The sequence below is a fragment of the Dromiciops gliroides genome, chromosome 3, assembly GCF_019393635.1.
Source record: "Dromiciops gliroides isolate mDroGli1 chromosome 3, mDroGli1.pri, whole genome shotgun sequence".
NCBI classification, from domain to species: Eukaryota; Metazoa; Chordata; class Mammalia; order Microbiotheria; family Microbiotheriidae; genus Dromiciops; species Dromiciops gliroides.
Window position 1 is genome coordinate 630,162,700 of NC_057863.1, and position 25,386 is coordinate 630,188,085.

The window sequence follows — 25,386 nt, forward strand, 5'->3', positions numbered from 1 at the left end:
TCCCCACCCCTCCAAAAGTGGAGCAAAATGGTCACTGTTCCCGGAAGCAGGAGCGCCCACTCATCCAGCTGTTGATCCCTTGAGCACCAGCTGCTGGAGTCCTAGGGTTGCCCAGTCTCCTTTTGCATTCTAATTTCGAAGGCTGAGCCTCCAGCCCCCTCCCCCTAGCTCTGGCTCCCTCCCTCCCTCCCCTCCTCGGGATTTGTGTGCAGACAGCTTGCTTTCTCCCATCTCCAGCCTTCCCCCCTCTTCCCTCCCCTTCCCTGGCCTCCTTCACTATATCCTTCTTGCTTCCCGGCTTGCGGCCCTGGGGTGAGGAAGCAGCACGTGGTCAGAGCCCGCTCCTCTGCCCCCTCCCACAGCCTTGTGCTTGAGATGGAAACCTCACTGAACCCCACCAGAAAGACGCTAGCCCTCCAATCTGCCGGGGATCGGCGGGCTGGTTAAATAGTTCCTCCTACCCCCTTTCAGTCGAATCTAATAACATGACTTCTTAGTTTTTATTTTTTCGTCTCTTAAAGAACCTCTAATACATCCGAAATCTGTTCAGGGCCCCAGGAGAGGAGGGGTGGTCTTCTTACTATGTCATTTGGTTGGATTTCATTTCTCTTGAATATGTCCTCCTTCCCTCTCCCCCTGCCTTCCCAACTCTTCCCTTTCTGTCTCTCCTTCCTCCTCTCCTTCCTTTTCCTCCTCCTCTCTCCCCTTCCTCTTCTCTCCCTCCCTCTCCTTTCCATCGCCTCCTCTTGAAGTCCCCCTTGTCCCTCCCCCTGTTTGCCTCCCTTCCCCCTCTTCTCTCCCTTCCTTCCCCCTTCTATTACCTCCCTGTATCTTCTTTCCCCTTTCCCCATCTTCCTCTTTCCTTCCCTTCCCTTTCCTCTCTCTGCCTTCCTCCTTTTTCCATTCCCTCATCCTCTCTTCTCGTCTCTGCCACTTTCTCTTCTCCCTCTCCTGCCCTTCCCCCTCTTCTCTCTTCCCCTTCTCCTTCTCCCTCCCCTGCCCCCTTCTCTTTCCCCTCCTCTCTCCCTTTCTCACCCTCCTCTTAACTCTCCTCCTCTTTTCTCTTTCCCCATCTTTCTCCCTTCTACCTCTTCTCTTCCCCTCTCTTTCCCTTTCTCCCTTCCCCCTCTCCTCCTCCTCTTCCTTCTTCTTCTTCTTCTTCTTCTTCTTCTTCTTCTTCTTCTCCTTCTTCTCCTTCTTCTTCTTCTTCTCCTCCTCCTCCTCCTCCTCCTCCTTCTTCTTCTTCTTCTTCTTCTTCTTCTTCTTCTTCTTCTTCTCCTTCTTCTCCTTCTTCTCCTTCTTCTTCTCCTTCTTCTTCTTCTTCTTCTTCTTCTTCTTCTTCTTCTTCTTCTTCTTCTTCTCCTTCTTCTTCTTCTTCTCCTCCTCCTCCTCCTCCTCCTCCTCCTCCTCCTCCTCCTCCTCCTCCTCCTCCTCCTTCTTCTTCTTCTTCTTCTTCTTCTTCTTCTTCTTCTTCTTCTCTGTCTCTCTCTTTCCCTTTCTCTCTTCCTGCTCTCCTCTCCCTCCCTCCCCTACCTCCGCTGTATTTTCCTAATAGCCTTGGTGTCCTTGAAGTTATTTTATGCTTGGCTCTTTGGAAGTAATGGAAAGGACAGCATGACTTACTGGGGAAAGGGCACTGAAATTGGAGTCAGAGGATTTGGGTTCAAATACTGGCTCTTGCCACTGACTTTCCCTTTTTGGGCTCCAGGGATAGGACTTGGTGATCTCTCTGGATCCTTTCTTATCTCAGTCTGATATTTCTCTTAAATGTCTCTGCATAGCCCTTTTCTTTTTCTTTTTTCTTTCTTTTTCTTCCTTGCTTTCTTTTTTTTTTTTTTTTTTGCAACAAGGGTTAAGTGACTTGCCCAGGGTCACACAGTATCAAGTGTCTGGGGCCGGATTTGAATTCAGGTCCTTCTGAATCCAGGGCCGGTGCTTTATCCACTTCGCCACCTAGCTGCCCCCAACCCTTTTACTTTTCAAGATGAGGTGACTTTTAGATCCATCCTCACTATTTTCTCATTTGTGCCTTGCCGATTTTTAATTGTGAAGATAAGAGGAAAGCGCGGTGTGCAGGAAAGCCCTGGATCTGGATGCAGAGGACCCAGGTTGCGATCAGGACTCTGCTGTTCATTCCTTGTGTGGCTGTGGAGTCACTCGCTGGGTCCCAGCTTCCTCACCTGTAAAAGGAGGAAGTTGGCCTAGAAATGCTCTCTGAGGTTCCTTCAAAATGAGTGGGTTGGCCTGGAGGGCCTCTGAGGTCCCTTGTAGCTCAGATCCTATGATCTTCTGGTATTTTCACTGGATATATAATAAGACCTGGCATTTACACAGGCATGGAGGTTTACAAAGCCTTTTTTATTGACATTATTTCATTTGAGTCTTACTATAGCCCTGAGATAAATCAGTACTACAGGTATTATTATCTGTACAGAAAAGGAAATTGAGGCACAGAGAGGTTAAGCCATTTGTCTAGGATCACACAGCTAGGAATTGTCACAGGCAGGCAGGATTCAGACCCAGGTCTTCTTAACTCCAAGTCAGGGTGTTAGTCTAGATGATCTCTAAAGGCCCTCTCACCTCTGACATCCATGTTCTAAGGGCCCTCCCAGTTCTGACATTCTGTGTTCTGTTTTTGTTTGTTTGTTTGTTTCTTTCTTTCAAGTGACTTGCCCAGGGTCACACAGCTAGTAATTGTTAAGTGTCTGAGGCTAGATTTGAACTCAGGTACTCCTGACTCCAGGGCTGGTGCTCTACCCACTGCGTCACCTAGCTGTCCCTGACATTCTGTGTTCTAAGGGCCCTCCAAGCTCTAACATTCTATCTTTTCTAAGCTCTCTACTAGTTCTGGCTTTCTTTGTCCTCAGACCTGTCCCCACTGACATTTTCTGTTCTAAGGCCTCTCCTCACTGATATTCTGTGTTCCAAAGCCCTTTCCAGCTCTGACATTCTCTATACAAAACTCCCAGCTCTGACATGTTATGTTCTAAGACCAGTCCCAGCTCTGACATTCCATCTCCTCAGATGTGGGCGCAGTTTAACAAGGGTGGTTAATAGGTAACACTGCATTGTGGAAACCTAGTTATTATTATTCCCTTCTGCCCAGTTTACTGTTTAACCAGGGCTCCCTTTGGCTTCAAAACCACACGCACGTTTTTCTGAGCCAAAAGATAAGGTGTTTGGTAAAGATGACCCTCCCAAAGTTAGTCATTTATCACCTTCTTTTTCCCTCCTTTTCTTCTTTTCCCCAAGTTCTTCCCTATCTCATTCTATTACAGGGATTAAAGTGAGTCTAGTTCATCAGTCAGTCAATCAGATAATAACCACTGATTAAACACCTACTGTATGCCAGACACTAGGCTAAGTTCTAGGGATACAAAAAGAGACAAAAGACAGTTTCTGTCCTGGGAGACTCAGAACTCTCTGTGGGCTAAGAAGGGAATGATGGCTTCCCAGGTTATTAAATTTCAAGTAGAAAGAGATGGGAAAGTGGTGAAAATACTTCCTTGCATTTGAAGAACATGTATCATCTTCTGGATTCAAAAGCTCTTATCTCTTCTTTAGAAATAGGGAGAGAACGGGGATCCCTCTTCCCATTTTATAGATAGGGAAACAGAGATGCAGAGAGTAATCACACCTTATACTTCTTCTTCTTCTTCTTCTTCTTCTTCTTCTTCTTCTTCTTTTTTTTTGCAGGGCAATGAGGGTTAAGTGACTTGCCCAGGGTCACACAGCTAGTAAATGTCAAGTGTCTGAGGCCAGATTTGAACTCAGGCCCTCCTGAATCCAGTGCCTGTGCTTTATCCACTGCGCCACCTAGCTGCCCCACACCTTATACTTCTTTAGTGCTCTTGGAGGTTTGCAAAGTACTTCCCCTTGAAATCACCCTGAGAATAAATACCTTGTCTATATATTTTTTGTATATACTTATATGTGTATATGCTGTCCCCTCCACTAGAGTGTGTGAGATTTAAAATTGGATATTAGATCATAAATCTCTCCTACTTAACCTTTCCCTTAATTTATCTCCCAGACTAGTAAATGGAAGAAGCTTTTGGTTTTCCAGATAGACCTTTTATTGTTATGGTAGTCACAAGGTGATGTTGATTAGAAGGATAGGAAAGTAGAAACACAATATAAATCATCTTAAGTCTAAGCTTAGTCTATATTCCTTATAAAAACTCACCAAAACCGAAGGCCACCTTTGGAGAGAGAGAGACCGTCTGTGCAGCACAGTCAGGAGACCAGCAGAGCAGGAAAAAGCCCCACTTCCGTTCTCTCCTTGTCGAGTGCGTAGCAGGCAGTCTGACGTGCGCAGCAGGCGGACTGGCGTGCGTAGGTCATGCCATTGGTCTCCTCCCCAAAAGGGTGGTCCTTAAAAAACTGGAGTCTTTCAGTTATCCTAACCGACTGTTAAAAAACTTTCATATTTTTTTACCACAAGTGTAAGCTTCCTGAGGGCAGGCATTATTTCACTTTTGTTTTTGTTGTAATCATTCTATGCACAAGTCCTTATTAAGCACAGGGTCTTGTCTTTTGCCACTTAGCACAGTGCCTTGGGGGCAGCTAGGGGGTGCAGTGGACAGAGCACTGTGCCTGAACTCTGGAAGACTTGAGTTCAAATACAACCTCAGGCATTTACTAACTGTGTGATCCTGGGCAAGTCACTTAATCTCTGTTTGCCTCAGTTTCCTCATTTGTAAAAAAAAAAAAAAGAGGGTAATAATAGTACCTACCTCTCAGGTTGGTTGTGAGGATTAAATGAGATAATAATTGTAAAGAATCTGGCACATAGTAAGTGCTATATAAATGTTAGCTATGATTATTACTACATTATGTTATTATTAAATTATAGCATTATATTATTCATATAAATTTATTATAATATGTAATATATTTTATATTATAATTTATTATGTATCATTTATTATTAGTATTATTGACTAAATACCATTTATGTGAACCTCTGTGTCAGTCACTGAAAACAAAGACAAAAATGAAATAATCCCAAACAGCTGGTACAGTGCTAGGCACTTAGTCAACCCTTAATAGATATTTGATGACTGATGGATTGATGAGGAAACAACAGAAGGGTCACATTACTTGTATCAGACCTGGAATTCACACACAGGCCTCTCTGCCTGAGTTCTTTTCCACAATACTCTGCTGCCCAAGAGACTGGCACACAGTGAACAAGAAAGCAAGCCTGAATTATAAAAGCAAACTCACTAAAAGTGGTGATTATTTGCACAAAAGGGAGTGCCTTGGCCCAGAATCCTTTGCGTGGTCCTCAGGGTCACTCCCCCCTCTCTGGCCAGTGGCTTTGAATTCAGGGATATTTGGGAACTATCCAAAGGAAGCAGTGTTTGGGCTTTCTCTCGGTGGAATGCTATATCCACTTTCAGCCTGGTGGCCTTCTCCCATTCTACATCCTTCAGTGTCTACCAGTGAGAACCCACTCTGTCTCCTTTGGGTACCTCTGCTCTAGACCTATCCACAGATTTCAGACTGGATTCAGTTTTGGAGGAGTCAAGCCTTTAATGGGAGGAAGGGGTTGAGTTCCCCTCTTTCACACTTTCTGTTTCATCAAATTCTACCCCACTATCCTGGGAACACTTATGTATGGATTAGGTTTAGGTTCATCTAATTCTTCCCAAAAGGGGAGGGGGAGAAAAAGGTACCCCATGTACTACATAAAGTAGATATAAGGCATTTATTTTCTACTTAAAAAAGAAATACTAAAGGAAACAAAAAAGAGAGTGCTTATTGACAGAACGTCTTAAAACAGGATTCAGTGATGATGTAACTACTGTTACAATCTCTTGGGAGGATATTACTTAAGCCTCATCAGAACGTATTGTCATTTCAACACCTTTCACTTTGCTTCTGCACTGTCCAAACAATTCCTGATCAGCCTCTTGGACATACAAACAGCTTTCTTGACCACCAGTCAGCTCCACCCTGGGGATTTGATGGACCTCTTGAACTCATGAAGTTCAAGCCTAGACATATCTGTTTTGAGGCTTTGAGGTTTATTTGCCCATCCATTCAAGAAAAGGAACCACAAAGCGGGAAAGGCAGTTGGGGGTTCAGGCACCAATTCATCTAGTTGAATCCCCTGCTGTAGCTGTGAATCGGTGCATTTGCCCTGATGCCAGGGTAGAGCTGGGACCGGCCTTTGACTGCCCTTCACTGGAAGTCTTGGAGTTACTTCCTACATAAGCAGTCACCTGGGAGTCTAAAGAAAAGAACAAACCAGAAACTGTCTCTCTCTCTCTTTTTTTTTTTTAAAGAGGCAATTGGGGTTAAGTGACTTGCCCAGGGTCACACAGCTAGTAAGTGTCAAGCGTCTGAGGCCGGATTTGGAGTCAGGAGTACTGACTCCAGGGCCGGTGCTCTATCCATTGCGCCACCTAGCCGCCCCCAAACTGTCTCTTTTTAACTGACAATGGCACATTGTTCCCTGATCTATCACAGGGAAGGGAAGAAGGTCCAAGGGACTCTTGCTTCACACCCAATCCACTAGTCCTTTCATTGGGTGAACCAGCATATGGCCAGAGCCAGCCATGAAATCTGTTATTTCCAGTGTGACTGGACCCCGAGCCAGCCAGAAGTGGGGAGGGCAGCTCAGAGTCTAGTCCGTGGATAAGAGGGAGTGATGTGCTTTGGTACTGACTGGGGCAGAGAGGGAAAATGTCCTTATTTGGAGTTCTTGAATTTAGAGCTAGAAGGGACCTCACCTTAGGGACCGTCCAGTCCAAGACCTTTGTTTTACATTAGAAAAGCTAGGAAGCGGGGCAGCTAGGTGGCGCAGTGCTTAAGGCACCGGCCCTGGATTCAGAAGGACCTGAGTGCAAATCTGGCCTCAGACACTTGACACTTACTAGCTGTGTGACCCTGGGCAAGTCACTTAACCCTCATTGCCCCACAAAAAAAAAGAAAGAAAGAAAAGAAAAGAAAAGCTAGGAAGCTTGAACCCTGGCCCTCTGATGCCGGGTCTGGTGCTCATTCCCCACCATTTTGCCTTCTGGAAGGGTGTCGCAGCTCCAGATCCAAGGCATTGGCAGCCAGATTCACCAATCCAGGATCAAACAAAGCCGAGTCATTCAGAGTCAGCTGGGGAATGGGCACTCTCTACCTGTCTGGGTTTCAGTGTGTGGCATTGGCTCCTTGGGAAGAGGGCTAGAGCTTCTCCAAGCTTCAGTCAGCTACCCTCCCTCTTACTCCTGTTGTATAGCAGACTGTTGATTTCTCTTCCTCTTCTCCTTATGGGGGGGGGCTAGATCTAAGCTTGGAGCCCTTCCCTCGGCCCTTGGCCTTGTTTAAATGGAATGTTAGTGGGACAGCTTTCTGGTCTCCAGCCATGGAGCCTCCTGCTGTGGAGGGGGGGGCAGGAGAGGAGGCAGTCTAGACAAGAGGGAGTAATGAAGTGCATTTATAATGACTGAAGGTTGGAAGGAGTTCTTTACTTTGGAGGGCAAGGAGATTGTCTGTCTCTTAGTGTCCAGAAGACTTAGAGGTGAAATCATAGTCCAATGAATGCATTATCTTTTTTTACCCCCTTTGTGGTAAATAGGGCTTTCTGTTTGCCAGAAATGTAATGCCCAGCGGTCATCTGCCTTCCCTCTCTCTCTCTCTCCCTCCCTCTCCCTCTCTCCCTCCCACTCTCCTTCCCATTTTCCCTTTCTCTCTTTCTTCCCTCTCCCTCTCCCCTTCCTTATCTCCCTCCCTCTCATTCCCTTTCTCTTCTCTCTCTTCCTCTCCTCTTCCCTTCCTCCCCTCTCTTTCTCTCTTATTCTCCCTCTTTCTCCCCTTCCCTCCCTTTCTCCATCCCTCCTTCCTTCCATCTCCCTCCCTCTTTCCCTCTGCCTTTCTTCATTTCTTCATCTCATCTATGCCCTATTTTCTATACCATCTTGACTTCTGTTTTATTAATTTCTTCCACTCTTTTCACTCTTAGTCTCTGTCCTTCTAGACTTAAGCATCTCTGTCTCCTTGTCTCTCTAAATTTCCCCATTTCTATATCATAAAAATATGTTTCTCCCTGTATCTCAGTCTGTGAATGCCTCTATCCTCTGTGCCCCTATACCTGTCTTTAATCATGCCTCTTGTTATCTCTGCCTATTTTCCATACCTCTCCCATAATTTCTGTTATTTGAATTTATTGCATTTGGGGAGTGTGCCCCTCTCATTCTCCCCATACCCTCCTCTCTTTGCCGTGGCCATCTTTAGGTGAAGAGCCTGGGGGTGAATTCGTACCTGTTAGATACCAGAAGTTGGTCAGACCCGCCTCTTTTCCCCATGGCTGAGAACATGTAGTGAAAGAAACAAATTAATATGACCCAGAGAACCAAAGAAAATCCCAGATTGAAACCGAGGAAGAGGCACCTGCTGCTCAACACTTCCCCCACCCCAGACTTTTGAGGGGAGATCACACCTTCCATCAGGAGACTCAGTTTCACTTTGGCTGTAAGATTGTGAGTCTTGAATGTGGAAATGGGAAGAACTGAATTTGATTGGACCCCAGGAATTAAGTAAGACCTATCCTGAGTTTGTACCTAGTGTTTGGTTAGAAGCTTGAGTGAAAGCTTGTGAGGCTCTGTCCTGTCTTGTTCTGTAGGGGTGATTCTCAAACGAGAATTGAAGAGACCTGCTCTCTCCCTCCTTCTGCCACTCCCCTCCCCTCCCCTCCTTAAGTCTCTATGGTCCCCCGTCTGCCACTAGACATTTCCAGATAAGCTTGAGGTCTCAGCTCTACGGTTCCTCTCTGTGATCCCCCAGTAGGGCCCCATGGGCCCTTGTGAGGTGGGGGGAGAGTCTGGATGAGGGGTTGGGAGGAGTGAGGCAAGGGATGGGCAGCCCAAGCTGGGCTGCAAGAAGTCTGGAGATTTTCATTTACATAAAATAACCAAGCTCCAGCCTGAACCTGAGCGTATGTAGATGAAGGTCCTTGTCAGACCGAGCAGGAGCAGGAAGGAGAAATGATTTCAAACTATACTGCAGCAGTTACCATGGCAACCAATTATTCAGTGCTAAATTATAACTGTTTATAACACCAGCAAATGGAAAAGGCTCATATTTCTTCCACCACCCCCCTTTCCAATCTTGAAGGACCCCAAATCGGTAATGACCAACCCGCTGAGTCCTTCCTTTTGATTTAAATGGGTTTTTTTGGGGGGTGGGGGGGGAGAGGAGATGAAAATCCATCAGTGTGAGGCATTGGATGGACTGATAATGCCCCAGTTGTGGGAAACAGAATCAGAGATGAGGAAGGAGAAAGTGCTGTAAAAACCCACCTCACTTGTATCCCCCTAGACCTCAGTTGTCATTATAATGTGGTCTTGATTGAAAATTGTGGGGTGGGGGGGTAATTGGGGGGCAGGAAAGTCACACACAGAATACCCAGCCAAGGAATGTATTGGAGCTCCCTTTAAGGTACCCCTGCAGATAGATCCATTTTTGGAGCTCAGCCCACCAAGATTCTTCTCTCAGCCTGGGGAATATGCCCCACCCTTACCAGCTGCCAGGCTGTGAATGGTAGGTCTCCGGACCAGAGCATTAGCTTCAAGGTTACAGGACCAAGGTCACACACATAGCCCCTAGTGTTTTTGTTTTTGTTTGCAGATTCTTACTTTTCAGAAATTTGTCTTAATTTCCTTCAGATTCTGGTCTTGTGGATCTGACTGGCTGGCTAAATGTTTCATTGGGAAATTAATCATCAGATGCCTGAAAAGTGTCTTCTTGTCCTTCTTTCTGCGTCCTCCTTACCCCATAATTTAAATCTTGATGGAATTATATAGGGGGGTAGTGAGGTTGGGACATTTTCTTGCCTTTCATTTCTTGGTTGATTTCACATTTCAGCCTTCAGGTGTTAGGAGCTTAGTTTTTTGACAATGCCTCTGGGGCAGTTAGGTGGGGTGATGGATAGAGCACCATGCTTGGTTGGAATTAGGAAGACTCCTCTTCATGAATTCAAATCCAACCTCAGATGCTTACTAGCTATGTGACCCTGGGCAAGTCACTTAACCCAGTTTACCTCAGTTTCCTCATCTGTAAAATGAGCGGGAGAAGGAAATGGCAAACTACTCCAGTATCTTTGCCAAGAAAACCCCAGACGGGGTCATGAAGAGTCAGATATGACTGAAATGACTGAACAGCAACAACTAGCTCTGCAGACCTACTGATTTAGGTCCTCCCACCAGAGCTAATTAAACCCTATCTAAACCACCATATCCTATTGAAATCTTGTCCACATCCTCCTATTAATCCTACCCCTGGTGTGTGTGTGTGTGTGTGTGTGTGTGTGTGTGTGTGTGTGTGGTCTGTTCAAGTATTCGGGAGACCTTCTTATAGGTAGTAATAATAAATGGCCTAGGGAAGCTAGGTGGCGCTGCAGTGGATAAAGCACTGGCTCTGGATTCAGGAGGACCTGAGTTCAAATCCAGCCTCAGACACTTGACACTTACAAGCTGTGTGACCCTGGGCAAGTCACTTAACCCTCATTGTCCTATCCCCCCAAATCATCATAATAAATGGCCGTTTTCTAGTGTTTTGAAATGAAGGTCATGCTTTAAAAACATTATTTAACTCAATTCAATACATTTATTAAATAGCTACTATGTGCCAGGTACTGAGATAGGGGACAGAGAATATAATGGTAAAGATGATTCCCTGCCCTCAAGGAAGCCTATATTCTAAGGGTTTGTGTGTTGGGGGAAGGGGGAAAGTGTGGTGAGATTACCTCACTAGATCCTCATGGGCAGACTGTGAAAAGAACTACTACGGGTATTATGATGATGATCCCATTTTACAGATGAGGAAGTATCAGTGCTGGGATTCAGATCACGCCCAGTGCTCTTTCCATTTCATTGTGACGCCTCTTCTCATGCCCCCATTCTTCAGATGATTCACCCCCTCTCTTTGCAAGGAAATATTTTGACAAAAGTTGGGGCTGGAGGTCTGAAAAAATTGTTCAAACAACAGCTGCCTGGGTGCAAAATTATGCTAACAAGCCAAACGTATTCTAGGGGAAAGAAATCCTTGAGAATGTCCGTCCTCCCCAGCTCTCTGTTACTGCTCCCATTCACATTCCCAGAGGTCATGGGGGAACATTGTGTCCATTAGGAGGTGGGAATCCAGGGGTGAGTTGGGCCCCATATTTACCCACAGAGGGAGCCCCAAACCCCAGGGCTGCCCCCCACCGGGACGATTCCTCTCCTTCTCCTTGTGCTTTCTTTGTCTCCTCCTCTTTTTCTCCTTGCTCTAGAGAGGGCTTCTCCTAATCCTCTCCTCTCCGAGGCTCTGCCATGCCCTTTTCTCATTTCTCTCTGCTCCTGGCCTCCTGCCATTTCTCCCTACCCCTCCCCAACATTATCACACAATGCTCATCCTGCCAGCCTCTCTCTGTCTTCTGGAAACTCTCTCTTTCTTCCAGCCGCCGGGATGTAAGGCCATTCTTGTGAGCTTCTCCTGCTCCCTTGGATCTGGTGCCAAGGACCGCCTGCCCTAGCACCCAGATGTCCAGACCGACTCACTCTCTTCCCTCCCTCCCTCCTTTCTGCCCAATGTGGTCATTGGAATAATAACTTCATCTCGGCTTCTCTTCCCCCCATCCCCCACCAAGCACTCTCCACTTGGGCTCTCTTTTGAGCCTGAAAACAGCCTTGGGTGGGAGAGAAATTGGGGCTCCCTAAGATTTGAGAGTTGGAAATGTTTTTAGAGATTATCACCAGCATCAGTCAGAGCTCAGTGAGATGTTATTTCCAAAACGCTTTAGGCACGAAATCTTAGTGGGGCCACACAACAAATCAGCACTGTAGGTGTTATTATTCCCACTTTATAGATGGGAAAACTGAGGCTCAGAGGGGTGAGGGGATTTGTCCGGGGTCATACAGTGAGCAGGTTTCAGAGGTGGGATTTGGACCTAGGTCTTCCTGACACTATGTCCTATGGTTTAGACACTGCATCATGCTATCTTTCCTCTAGACCAATGCCCTCTTACAGAGCATAGAGTCATCAGTTTAAAGCTTAAAGGAACCTGAGAGACCACCTCATGTAATCTCCTTCATTTTGCCATTGAGGAAACTGAGGCACAGGAAGATTAAGTGATTTACCTAAGGTTACATAGGTAGTGAAAGAGCATAGATTTAGAGTTTACAGGAACCCCAGAGGGCATTTAGTTTGACCACCTTCATTTTACAGTCAAGGGAACTGAGGCACAGGAAGATTAAGTGATTTGCTTAAGGTTATGTAGGTAGCAAAGCTTACAGATTTAGAGTTTGAAGGGACCTAAATGTTCACCTAGTCCAACCACATCTTATATTTGAGGAAACTGAAGCCCCAGGGAAATTGTGACTTGCCCAAGGTCACAAAAGTTAGTAAGCAGTGGAGTTGAAATTAATAATGATGATGATAATGACAATAATAACAATAGTGACACATTTATATTGGATTTTAAGACTTGGAAAACCCTGTTTTTACAATTACTCTGTAAGGGAGGTTAGTATAGTATATTATTCCCATTTTACAGATGTGTAAACTGATGCTTAGAGAGGTTAAGAGACTCTCCCAATGTCACATACCTGGTAAGTGTCAAGGGGCTGGTCAAAACCAGTCAGAAGGGGCAGCTAGGTGGTGCAGTGGATAGAGCACTGGCCCTGGATTCAGGAAGACCTGAGTTCAAATCTGGCCTCAGACACTTAACCCTTACTAGCTGTGTGACCCTGGGCAAGTCACTTAACCCCAATTGCCTCACCAAAAGAAAAAAAAACAGTCAGAAGCCAGACTCAAACCCACTTCTAGCTCTGAGGCCAAGGCCCTTCTCATCAGTGCCCTGCCATCTGATTAGAGGTTTAAAGAAAGAGTCCTGAATGTGGTCGGTGGAACTGGTTTTGAATCTTGGCTTTGCTTCTTTCTATACTTTTGTGACCTTGAGAGAGTCACTTTCCTTTTTCTGTGCCTCAGTTTCCCCATCTGTAAAATGAGATAGTTGATCTGAATGATCCCTGAAGTACCTTCCAAGGTCTAAAACTATGATTTTGTTATTACTGAGACCCAGGTTAGTGGCAAGGAGGTGATTAGATAAGAATCTCTTACCACTTAATCATGATTCATACCCCAGTTCCTTGTTTTCTGAGTGGGTGTGAAATGGAACTGATTTGCGATGATGGGAAAGGATAGTGTAATTTTCCTCTATCCATGACCAACAGTTATATGTTTGGGCCATTTAAATCCCTTTTTGGTTAAGGACTGGTGGTGTTGTAGGAGGGGAGAGAAATGTGCCAGGGCTGAGCTGGACCTTAGAACACAATGTCAGAGCTGGGAGGGACCTTGGAAATGGAATGTCTTAGCTTAGACCTTCGAACAGAGATTTCATTTAGGAGGGACCCTGGAACATAGAAAGTTAGAATTGTAAGGCCTCTGGGAGAGCCCATAGAACACAAAAAGTCAGAGCTGGAAGGGACCTTAGAACATGGAATTTCGGAGCTAGGAAAGCCCATAGAACAGAATATCAGAGCCACATCAAATAAGTGGATAGAGCACTGGCCCTGGAGTTAGGAGGACCTGAGTTAAAATCCAGCCTTGGGCACTTAACACTTACTAGCTGTGTGACCCTGGGCAAGTCACTTAACCCCAATTGCCTCAACAACAACAACAAAAAGAAGTGAAAGGGACCTTAGAACACAGAATGTCAGGGTTGGAGAGAGGTATGTCCACGGAAAATTGCCTTCAGCTCATAATAGGACAAGAGAGCACCCCTTAGGCACAGCCCTACTGGAATGTGAGGGCAGGAAAAGGAATCAGTAGGAGGGGATGGCAAGCCAGAGGGTTCATCATGTGATCATCAGTTTAAAACTTTTTTTTTTTTGGTGAGGCAATTGGGGTTAAGTGACTTGCCTAGGGTCACACAGCTAGTAAGTTATAAATGTCTGAGGCCGGATTTGAACTCAGGTCCTCCTGAATCCAGGGCTGGTGCTCTATCCACTGCGCCACTTAGCTGTCCCTAATTTTTTTTTTTAGTTTAAAACTTTTAAAGGGACCTTTGAGATAATTTTGTTCAACCCACTTTTTTTGGGGGGGGCGGGGTAATGAGGGTTTAGTGACTTGCCCAAGGTCACACAGCTAGTAAGTGTCAAGTTTCTGAGGCTGGATTTGAACTCAGGTCTTCCTGAATCCAGGGCTGGTGCTTTATCCACTGCATCACCTAGTTGCCCCAAACCCACCTCTTTTTATAGATGAAATTGAATCCCAAAAGAGACTTGCCCAAGTTTTACCCAGATAGCAAATGGGAAGGAGGAGATTTGAACCCCTTCTTCTCACTTAAAATCCAGCACTCTTTCTGCTTTGATTCTTAAGCATTTCCAGTCCTCATGGGACTTTCCACACATAGTGGGTCCTCTGAAGGAGTCAGTGAGAATGTTAGGGAGGAAAGAGAATGGTGGGGAGGATATAGGCATAAATTTTTAAAAAGACTTTCTTTTCTAATATATTAAACTTGACAAATATCAACAAACACAATCATGTCCATATGCACAGAAGAACACAACAAAAGCTTAAATATGAAACCATGAATGTCCATCGCATATATCATATTTTTAAAGTAAATCACAAATTCAACATAGTATTACAAAACTGGCGTCTTTTGAAGTGTCTCCTTTGTCCTTCCTTCTGCTTTCTTTTGTGCATTTAAAAATATTCCTTCCTCCTTTCCTCCCTCCTTCCTTCCCTAGCACCTTTAGCACTACTGCCTCACTTTTTCCTTTTCCCTTCCTCCACATCACTAAGATAACAAAATAAGCTTGTAACATATAAGCATAGTCAAGGAAAAACAAATCCATACATTGATTTGTGCCTGGAAACGTGTTTCATTCTGCACATGTGGAACACCACCTCCTCTGGGAAGTGGAAAGCTTGCTGACCCCAGTGTTCAGAGTCCTTAAGCCTTTCAAAATTGTTTTCCTTTATATTGTGGTTATTGTGTAAATTGTACTGGTTGTGCTTACTTGATTTTGCATGAGTTCATGTAAGTCTTCCTAGGTTTCTCTGACACCATCGTTTCTCATGGTTCTGTTTTTTCAGTCATTTTCAGTCATGTCTGACCCTTTGTGACCCCATTTTCTTAGCAGAGATACTGGAGTGGTTTGCTGTTTCCTTTTCCAGCTCATTTGACAGATGAGGAAACTGAGATTAAAAAGTTTAAGTGACTTGTCCAGGGTCACACAGCTAGTAAGTGTCTGAGACCAGTTTGAACTTAGGAAGATGAGTCTTCCTGATTGTAGGCCTGGCATTTTATCCTCTTTCTCAGTACAATAATATTCCATATTATATTCATAATTTGTATAGCCATTACCCATTTGTGAATTATTTAAATTTTTTTTTGTGGGGAAATTGGGGTTAAGTGACTTGCCCAGGGTCACACAGCTAGTAAGTGTTAAGTGTCTGAGGCCGGATTTGAACTCAGGTCCTCCTGAATCCAGGGCCGGTGCTCTATCTGCTGCACCACCTAGCTGCCCCTTTGTGAATTATTTTAAACTCAGAATGATTTCCTCTTAGAAATCTATTTCCTGGAGCAGCTAGGTGGCACAGTGGATAAAGGACTGGCCTTGGATTCAGGAGGACCTGAGTTCAAATCCAGCCTCAGACACTTGACAGTTAACTAGCTGTGTGACCCTGGGCAAGTCACTTAACCCTCATTTCCCTGCAAAAAAAAGAAAAAAAGAAAAAAAAGAAATCTCTTTCCTGAGGAAGCCTCCACATATATAAGAGAGATGTGCTTTCCCCCCATCATTTTATGAGTGTCCCTCCTTGGAAGGCAAATTTTTCTGTGCTTCCATTTTTCTTTTTCTCTACCTTGACTCAAGGTCACTGACCATGGTACTGAAGACCAAAGACTGTCTCTATTCCCTACCCCATCTCTTACCTTGTGGAGGTTTGACTCAGAGAATTTTAGATTCATAGAATCTAAGAGTTTTGAGAGAGCTTAGAAATCATCCCATACAGAAATCCTTTCTACAGTCTCCTTGGAAAGCAGTCATATGACCTCAGCTAGAATGTCTCTAGCGATAGAGCATTTACATTGCTCCTGTTGTGTGTTAGGTCTAATTGTTAAGACTTTTCTCATGACATAGTAGACAGAGTGCTGGACCTGGAGTAAGGAAGACCTGAATTCAAATCCGACTTCTAATACTTACCATAGGTATGACCATAGCCTATAAACTTAATGTCTCTTAACCTCAGTTTTCTTATTTGTAAAATCGGTATAATTTTTTTTTTATTACAACCATGATTTCATTGGCAAAGAGAGTTCTGAATCAATGCAGAATTGGGTCCTAGGGGCAGCTAGGTGGCACAGTGGATAGAGCACCAGCCCTGGAGTCAGGAGGACCTGAGTTCAAATCCGACCTCAGACACTTAACACTTACTAGCTGTGTGACCCTGGGCAAGTCACTTAACCCCAATTGCCTCACTTAAAAAAAAAAAAAGAATTGGGTCCTGTTCTGCAACTTAGAATATCAGAGAATTTCTAGGTGCCCTAAGAAGTTAAATGGCTTTTCCAGGGTCACACAGTCAATTTGTGTCAGAGATGGGACTTGAACTCAGGTCTTCTGGACTTCAGGACCAGTTCACCCTCTCCTATGCCCCAGTGCTAATAATACCAGGAATGCCTTACAACAACTATGCAAGCTTTAAGGTGGCATCAGAATGTTAATCGTTGTTATCATGTTGACCTAAAAATGTCTTTGTGGTTTCCACCTGTTGGCCTTAGTTCTGCCCTTTGAAGTCAACCAGCCTCTAAAATACTTGAGCATAGCTCTCATGTCCAATCCAATCCAAACAACCTTTATCAGGTGACTCCATCCATGGTCTTCTTGTCTCCAGGCTAAACACTGCCAGTTCCTTCCAAAAGTATTCAATAAGGGGCAGCTAGGTGGTGCAGTGGATAGAGCACTGGCCCTGGATTCAGGAGGACCTGAGTTCAAATCCAGCCTCAGTCACCTAACACTTACTAGCTGTGTGACCCTGGGCAAGTCACTTAACCCCAATTGCCTCAACAAAATGAAAAAGAAAAAAACACACAAAAGTATTCAATAAGACCTGGTTTTGATTTATTTCAACATCCTGGTGTTTCTCTTCTTTCCTAATACACTGCTATTCTCCTGTAACTCCTCTACTCAGAAATCTTCAGTGACTCTGAGTTACTTACTCAATGAAGGGTCTTTGGAGTCCAAGGCCCTTGGAAATTGGGCTTCAGCCTCTCTCTCTACTATTATCTTGTGCCAGTCTCCTTTATACACCACTGTGTTTCTCCTCCCTGCCCTCTCCCATCTCTCTGCCTTTGCTGGTAACGTCCTTCATGCCTTCAAGACCCCCACCCCAGCTCCCTTTTGGGCTTTGTCTTTCTGTTTGTATTTATTTATGTTCTCAATGCTTGGACCTCATGCTGTGTGCTCCCTGGTGGAGGCAGAGGACCTGGGTTGAAACCCCAGTTCTGTCAATTATCTAGATCTTGGTCAAGGGATTTAACCTTTCTGAGGCCCCAGTTTCCTAATCTGTAAAACGAAGATGTTGGACTAGATGATCCCTAAGGCTCCTTTACGTTCTAAGTCTATGATCCTGTGACCTTAAGATCATTTTCAGTCCCCGGGGGATTGTGGCCCCATTTCTGGTACCCATCCCGACTCCCTACATACACAGGATTATCTGGCACAGCTGGCCTGTCTTGATGGGGCCTGTTGGTAGTGAGAGGCCACATCAGCCTCCCAGATTGCCAGGCAGCCTGAGTCAGCAGTACAGGAAGCACCCTGGTTACAGGAAAGAGGAGAATGAGGTGAAGCCCAATGACCGGCCTTGGGCCAGCCATGTGCTGGATGGATCTGGCTTTAGTGGGGATAAAAGGTTCTAATCAGTTAGTCTTGGCAGGGATCCCACTAGGGAGCACACAGCGTGAGGTCCAAGTACCTTGGTGGGGGGAGGGAGTAGAGACTCCTCTAGAGAGCCTAAGGAGGCACCTTGGAAAGGTGGGAGTGGGAAGTTTGGTGTGTGTGTGTGTGTGTGTGTGTGTGTGTGTGTGTGTGTGTGTGTGTGTGTGAGAGACAGAGACAGAGAGACAAAGAGAGAAACAGACAGAGGCAGAGAGAGAAACAGAGATCGAGGATCGAGACAGATTGATAGACACAGATAGACAGACAGACAGACAGACACACACACAGAAAGAGGGGGGGTATTCTGGTTACCTGCCTTCCCTAAGATATAAAGGCTGATATTATGGGGTTTCTGCTGCTCTCCTACTTCATGGGCCATCATAGCTTCTTCTAACCTTTCATCTCTTCTTTCTCCCCATTTTTCTCTCTCCTCATTTCTCCTTATTTCCTCCTCTTTCCCTGCCTCCCTGTTTTTCTCTTTGCTCTCTGTCAACCTTTAGAAAAATTAAAAATAACCTTAAAAAACCCACCCCATATTTCTTTCAAGTCTGACCAACACTTTGTGAAGTCTCCCTTTTATAAGAAGGGGAAACTGAGGCAGGTGACTTGTCCAATCACACAGCTTAGAAATATCGGAGACAGGCTTTGAACTTAGGTCATTCTGACTCCAGGTTGAATGATTGATCAAGTACTAAGCATCATTTGCCATGTCATACTGGCTTCCTGCCATGTCATTTTATCTAATAAATAGATTATTATTCATTGTTTTTCAGTCATGTCCGACTCTTTGTGACCCCATTTAGGGTTTTCTTGACAAAGACACTGGAGTGGTTTGCTGTTTCCTTCTTCAGCTCATTTTACAGATAGTGAAACTGAGGCAAACAAGGATTAAGTGACTTGCCCAGGGTCACTTAGCTTGTAAGTGCCTGAGGCTGCATTTGAACTCATGTCTTCTGACATCAGGTTCAGCGCTCTATTCACTGTGCCACCTAGCTGACCCAATATATAGATTAAATATTTATTAATATCCATCTAATAAATGTTTGCCCATCTAATACCTGTTTGTAGAAGTGCATCTCTCCCTATTTCTGTCTCTCGTTTGACATTGCCACCACTCTGATGAAGGCCTGGACTGTCACAATAGACTTCTGGTTGGGCTCCCTGCCCCAGATTGCTCCCTACTCCAGGCCACCTCACCGTATGTCTCATCATGTCCCACCCCACTCAGTAAACTTCAGTGGCTCTCCATCACCTCCAGCATCATATAGAAAGACCTCTGTCTGACATTCAAAGCTCTTCATAGCCTGCCTCCTCCCTCCCTTTCCAGTGTTCCTACACCTTGCATACCTCCCTACATTCAGACATCCAGACAATGGCCTCCATGCTGCTTCTTGGACAAGACGCTTCATCTCCTGACCCGGGGTGTTTTCCTTGGCTGTCTCCCATGCTTCTCCACATCGCTGCTTCCTAGCTTCCCAGGCTTTGTCCAAGTCCCAGCTAAGATCCCACCTTCCACAGGAAGCCCTTCCCATCCCCCTTAATTCTAGGGCCTTCCCTCTGGAGAGTATTGCTAATTTATCCTGCGTATGTCTTGCTTTTGTTGTCTCTCCCATTGATGAACTTGAGAGCAGGGACTCTTTTTTGCTTTTTTTTTTTGGTATCCTCAGTGCTTAGCACAGTGCTTGACACAGATTAGGCACTGAATATGTGTCTCCTGGCCGAATGTCTGTCTTTCCCCTTCTCTCTCTTGACCCATCTAATAAATGGTGGTTGAGCTGCATTTCTCTGTTTTTTCTTCTCTGTTTTTCCATCTTCCCCATCATTCTCTTTGTCCATCTCTCTTAGCTCTCTATAGAGTTGGTTGAATTTCCACCACCTCTCTTTCTTCTTCCCTCTCCCTCCTTCCTTCCCTCTCTCTCCTTCTCTCACCCTTTCTCTTTCTGTCTCTTCTTTCTATTCCCCTTTCCTCTCCCTTTTCCCCTTCTTTCTGTCTCTCCTTCCCTCCCTCTCCTCTTTCTTCCCCTTTCTTTTCTTTCTCTTCATGTTCCCCTTCTCCCTTTCCCCAATCCCTCCCTCCCTCTCCTCCTTCGCTCTTTCCTCCTCCTCTCTCTCCCTTCTTTCTCTTACCCCTTCTCTCTCTCCCCCTCCATTGCTCCATTTCTCCCTTCTCTTTTCCTCTATATCCTCTCTTTTCCCTCTCTTTCTTTCTCCCCTCTCCTTCCCTCTCCCCTTCTCTCTCTTTTCTTTTCTTTCTTTTTTTTTTGCAGGGCAATGAGGGTTAAGTGACTTGCCCAAGGTCACACAGCTAGTTAAGTGTCAAGTGTCTGAGGCTGGATTTGAACTCAGGTCCTCCTGGATCCAAGGCCAGTGCTTTATCCACTGTGCCAAGTAGCTGCCTCTCCCCTTCTCTCTCTATCCCTCTTTCCTCTCCCTCTTTCCCTCTCTCCCTCCCACTTCTCTCTCTATCCCTCTGTCCTCTATCTTCTCCTTCCTTTCTTCTTCCTCCTCTCCCTCACTCTATCTCCCCTTCTCTCTCTATGCCCCTCCCTCCCTTCCTCCCCCCCACTATCTTTCCTTTCTTTCCCTCCCACCCCTCCTTCTCCATCTCTCTCTCCTTCTCTCTCTTCCTCCTCTCTCCAGTCTCCTCCCCTCCTCCCCTCCATCCCTCCCTCCATCTCTCTCTCTCTCTCTTCCCCCCTCTCTCCCTCTCTCCTTCACCTTGTACATTAATGACAATGATATTCACATTACTAAATCAAAGGGTCACTAGCCCTCCCACCCAAACCTAATCAGGTTGGGGGTGGGGAACAAGATCTTTCCCATCATCTGCCTTGCATCATCTGTGAAGAAAGATGAGTAAACATCTCCCTCCAAGGGATAGTGTTGTTTTGTTTGTTTGTTTTTTTCCCCCAGTGGGGATACTGTGGTTTTAAGCACCCTTATCTACATATAAATGTGCCATTTTCTGCCTGTACAGACAGGAAATGTAATCCAGGAAGCCAAGCTTGAGAGCTACCTAAATTACCTTGTCTTGTAAGGAGGAGGGAGTGTCAGCGGCGACAGGCAGGAGCAGAAATGGGGTGGCTCCTGCCACAGGAACAGATTGAATGGCGATGAACATTAAGTGGGGGAATATCTAGGTTATTAGTACAAATCTGGGTTGATACACAGGATATGAGGGTTTCCGGAGACCCCCATATTCTGGAAGTGGGGAGGAAGCGCACCTGCCTGAGTGGTGTCCAGAGCCTGTGTGTGTGTGTGTGTGTGTGTGTGTGTGTGTGTGTGTGTGTGTGTGTGTGTGTGTGTGTGTATGCGCGCGAGTGTGTTTCTTCTGTCTTTTGTGGAGATAGCTCCCAGGCATGAGGGGAGTCTGAGGAACACTAGTTAGAATTCAGAAGTATATAAAAACTCAATCAGCAGCCAGGGCTGATGAGAACAGAATAAGAGCACAGAAGGTGATCCAAATCACCAGCAGTTAGCCTCCCCACCAGGGGAGTCCCTTTCAAAAGGCAAGCCTCTCTGGGCTGCCTGTATTACCTTTTCATGCTGGCCAAAAATCACTCCCCAAAATAGAAAGCTCGAATCTAGCCTGGCTTGCCTTAGACTTTCCCTGTGCCCAAGCTTGACTGTGTTTCTTTGATCATCACTTGGCAGTGCCCAGTCGGTGTCTGGGGAGAAGTGATTGAGCTGGTGAATGGGCAGGACCTGGTTATTAAAAGAACTGGTGTTTGGGGGCAGCTAGGTGGCGCATTGGATAAAGCACCAGCGCTGGAGTCAGGAGGACCTGAGTTCAAATCCAGCCTCAGACACTTGACACTTACTAGCTGTGTGACCTTGGGCAAGTCACTTAACCCTTATTGCCCTGCCCCCCCAAAAACAAAACAAAACAAAAAAAAGAACTGGTGTTTGTCCATTTGTGTTTCCAGGGAAGAGCCCACAGGAGAAATAATGGGGCCCCTCAGCACTATGGTTGTTTTTTTGGGGTACCATTCTCCATAAGGCAGCTTGGTACAGTGGATAAGAGTCTGAAAGACCTCCGTTAAAATTCTACTTCAGATACTTATTAGCTGGGTCATCCTGGTGATTCCCTTAACCTCTCTCAGCCTCAGTTTCTTACTTTTCTGTGAAATCAGAACACAGCGATACAGGTATCCTTAATATACAATGGAAAATAATACTATATCACTGACCTTCCAGGCTTGTTATGAAGCTTAAGCAAGATAATGTATGCAGGGGCAGCTACATGGCGCAGTGGATAGAGCACCAGCCCTGGAGTCAGGAGTACCTGAGTTCAAATCCAGTCTCAGACACTTAACACTTACTAGCTGTGTGACCCTGGGCAAGTCACTTAACCCCAATTGCCTCACTAAAAAAAAAAAAAGATAATGTATGCAGAGTGCTTGTAGATCTTAAATAATTTTATAAATGTAGGCTTATTATTATTATTATTATTATTAATCTTCCAGGGAAGCAATGATGAACTGTCTGATAATGAAGAGGAGATGGAAGAGAAATCTGACAGTGAGGGGAGTGACTATTCTCCTAATAAAAAGAAGAAGAAGAAACTCAAAGAAAAGAAGGAGAAAAAATCCAAACGGAAAAAGAAGGATGAAGAAGATGATGATAATGAAGATGGAGGTTTAAAGGTAACGACAGTTAAGGTTGGGCTTGGGACTAGAAGGAACCCATTTCTGATACTTATTAGCGGTGTGACTGTGGATATATCACTTTCCCTGTCTTGGCCTCAGTTTCCCCACCTGTAAAATGGTGACATAATACCTGTAGTATGTGATGGGGGGAGGAGGAAAGGGGGAAAGGAGTATGTTGGAAGGATTAAATGGGGGGGGGGAGGCAGAATCCCAGAGAAGCATTTGGAGTGACAATGAAATTCTTCCCAGAGACTGTGGAGGGAAACTCAGGTGACATGTTATGATGCACTGGCCACTTTGGGCAATAGTGAACCTACAGCTCACTGAGAGGCAGCTCAAGTTACAAAGAGGAAGCCTCCTGCTTGGAACCTCTTGGGAAGAAGGCCTGAGAGTTTTGTTCAGCGTAAGAAACTCCTGCTGTGGGAACACTCCGTCACTGGGTCTGAAGTCGGGAAGATTCATCTTTTCTGAGTTCAAATCTTTACTCAGACACTTCCTAGCTGTGTGAACCTGTGCAAGTCACTTCACCCTGTTTGCCCCAGTTTCTTCCTCTGTACAGTGAGCTGGAGGAGGAAATTACAAGCCACTCTAGTATCTGTCAAGAAAATCCCAAATGGGGCCATGAAGCATCAGACATAACTAAAATGACTCAATCACGACTATGACTTCTAGGCAAGTCTTAGGGAGTTTCCTGTGGTGTATGAACATTTAACATCCACCACTTTGCTCCAAGCTCAGCATTCTATCTGATATGTGATAAATTGTCTCTAACTTGGGGATCTCAAACAACATGGAAACTTAGAATTGAAGAATTCAATCAATCAACATTTATTAAGCATCTACTATGTACCTGACACTGTGCCAAGATACAAAAAGAGGCAAAAGACAATCTTTGCCCTCAAAGTGCTCACGAATGGATTTGGCGCCTGCAGAGGTGTGGGTTTAGATCTTGCTTCAGATCCTTCCTGTGTTAGCACAGGAAAGTCACTTCATCTGTGTTTCCTCATCTCTATAATGGCTATTATAATACTTGTCTTACCAACATAACCCAGCATGACAGAATTATTTATTATTGAACTACTATTGGGAAGAAAGTGCTTTCCAAACCTTAAATAGTTTTGAAGTGTGAGTTGATATTGTTATTAATAAATTAATACTAATAATATTAATAAATAACATAAGCAAGGGTTTATTGGGTATACTTCAGAGGTAGGGCCCTTTTCACCATGTCATTCTCCTCCTCTCAATCCTCCTCCATTTGCCCCCTGCCCTCCATGAAATTCTTGGTGTCACGGGGGCAGCTAGGTGGCTCAGTGGATAAAGCACCAGCTCTGGATTCAGGAGGACCTGAATTCAAATCTGGCTTGACACTTGACACTTACTAGCTGTATGACCCTGGGCAAGTCACTTAACCCTCATTGCCCCGGCATAAATAAATAAACAAACAAACAAACAAACAAACAAACAAATAAATAAATAAATAAGTAAATTCTGTTGAGCTCAGGGGAAAGCACTTTGTGACAGCTAACACTGCCATGGGTATCTGTATCTCACTGGGGCCTGGGGACTCTGGAGAGATCAGCTCTTGTGAAATTTCCTTTCATGCACCCAAGTGACCTTTCTTAGTGACATGATCCTCACAGGGTCTTATTTTTTTTTAATCATAAAAGTATTTTATTATTTTCCAGTTACATGTAAAGATAGTTTTCACCATTTGTTTTCATAAGAATTTTAGTTTCAAATTTTTCTCCCTCCTTCCCTTCCCTTCCCCCTCCCCAAGACAGAAAGCAATCTGATATAGGTTATATATACAATCACATTAAACATATTTCTGCATTAGTCATGTTGTGAAAGAAGAATCAGAAGACAAGGGAAAAACCTCAAAAAAGAAAGAAATAACAACCAAAAAGTAGAAACAGTATGGTTCAGTCTGCATTCAGAATCCACAGTTCTTTTTTTCTGGATGTAGAGAACATTTTCCATCATGAGTTCTTTGGAATTGTCTTGGGGTCATTGTGCTGCTGAGAAGAGCCAAGTCTATCACAGCTGATTATCACACAATGTTACTGTTACCGTGTACCATGTTCTCTGGGTTCTGCTCACTTCACTCAGCATCAGTCTAATTAAATCTTTCCAGTTTTTTCTGAAATCTGCCCGCTCATCATTTCTTACAGCACACTAGTATTCCATGACATTCATACACCACAACTTGTTCAGCCATTCCCCAATGGATGGGCATTCCCTCGATTTCCAGTTCTTTGCCACCCACAGGGTCTTATTGCTGTGAATCCTAGGGAGAATCAAGCAGAGCTGTCAGTTTCTTAGAACTAAAGAAGGCTCTTTTATAATTTACACCTATAATACCTCCCCCCTCCCCGGTCAAGATCCTTAAGGGGAAAACATTAGCTTGTTTTCTCTCTATGTCTTCTCTTTGGCCTTTGTAGGAGCCCAAGTCCTCAGGCCAACTCATGGAGGAGTGGGGCCTGGATGATGTGGATTACCTGTTCTCCGAAGAGGATTACCACACTCTGACCAACTACAAGGCCTTCAGCCAGTTTCTCAGGTAAGTGACCAATTGGGGTGGAGATAGACCCATCTTGGGATCAGCTCTAGTATCTGTAGAAGGGATGGGAATATAGAGTTCGGCCTCAGTTTCCTTTGGGAAGCAAGTCCATGGAGGGCTCAGTTTTCTTAATAAATATTTACAGTAAGTGCCTACTCTATACCAGGCTCTGTGTAGGGCAGTTGGGCAGAGTGGGGGTGGCTGGGGGTGGGGGGAAGGCGGGACAAAGACAAAACAAAACATTCCCTGTCCT

At 45.0% G+C, this 25,386-nt stretch overlaps 1 protein-coding gene across 13 annotated transcripts in view; it reads left to right on the forward strand.

Annotated features, from left to right (window-relative positions):
• The window catches only part of CHD5 (chromodomain helicase DNA binding protein 5), a 154,810-nt gene that overhangs the window by 50,454 nt on the left and 78,970 nt on the right, over positions 1 to 25,386 (forward strand). For all 13 annotated transcript variants that reach the window (XM_043992493.1, XM_043992496.1, XM_043992494.1 and 10 more), the window contains exons 3-4: positions 22,388 to 22,567; positions 25,015 to 25,133. In XM_043992493.1, the coding sequence (XP_043848428.1) occupies positions 22,388 to 22,567; positions 25,015 to 25,133 (299 nt within the window). The remainder of the gene's footprint in view (positions 1 to 22,387; positions 22,568 to 25,014; positions 25,134 to 25,386) is intronic.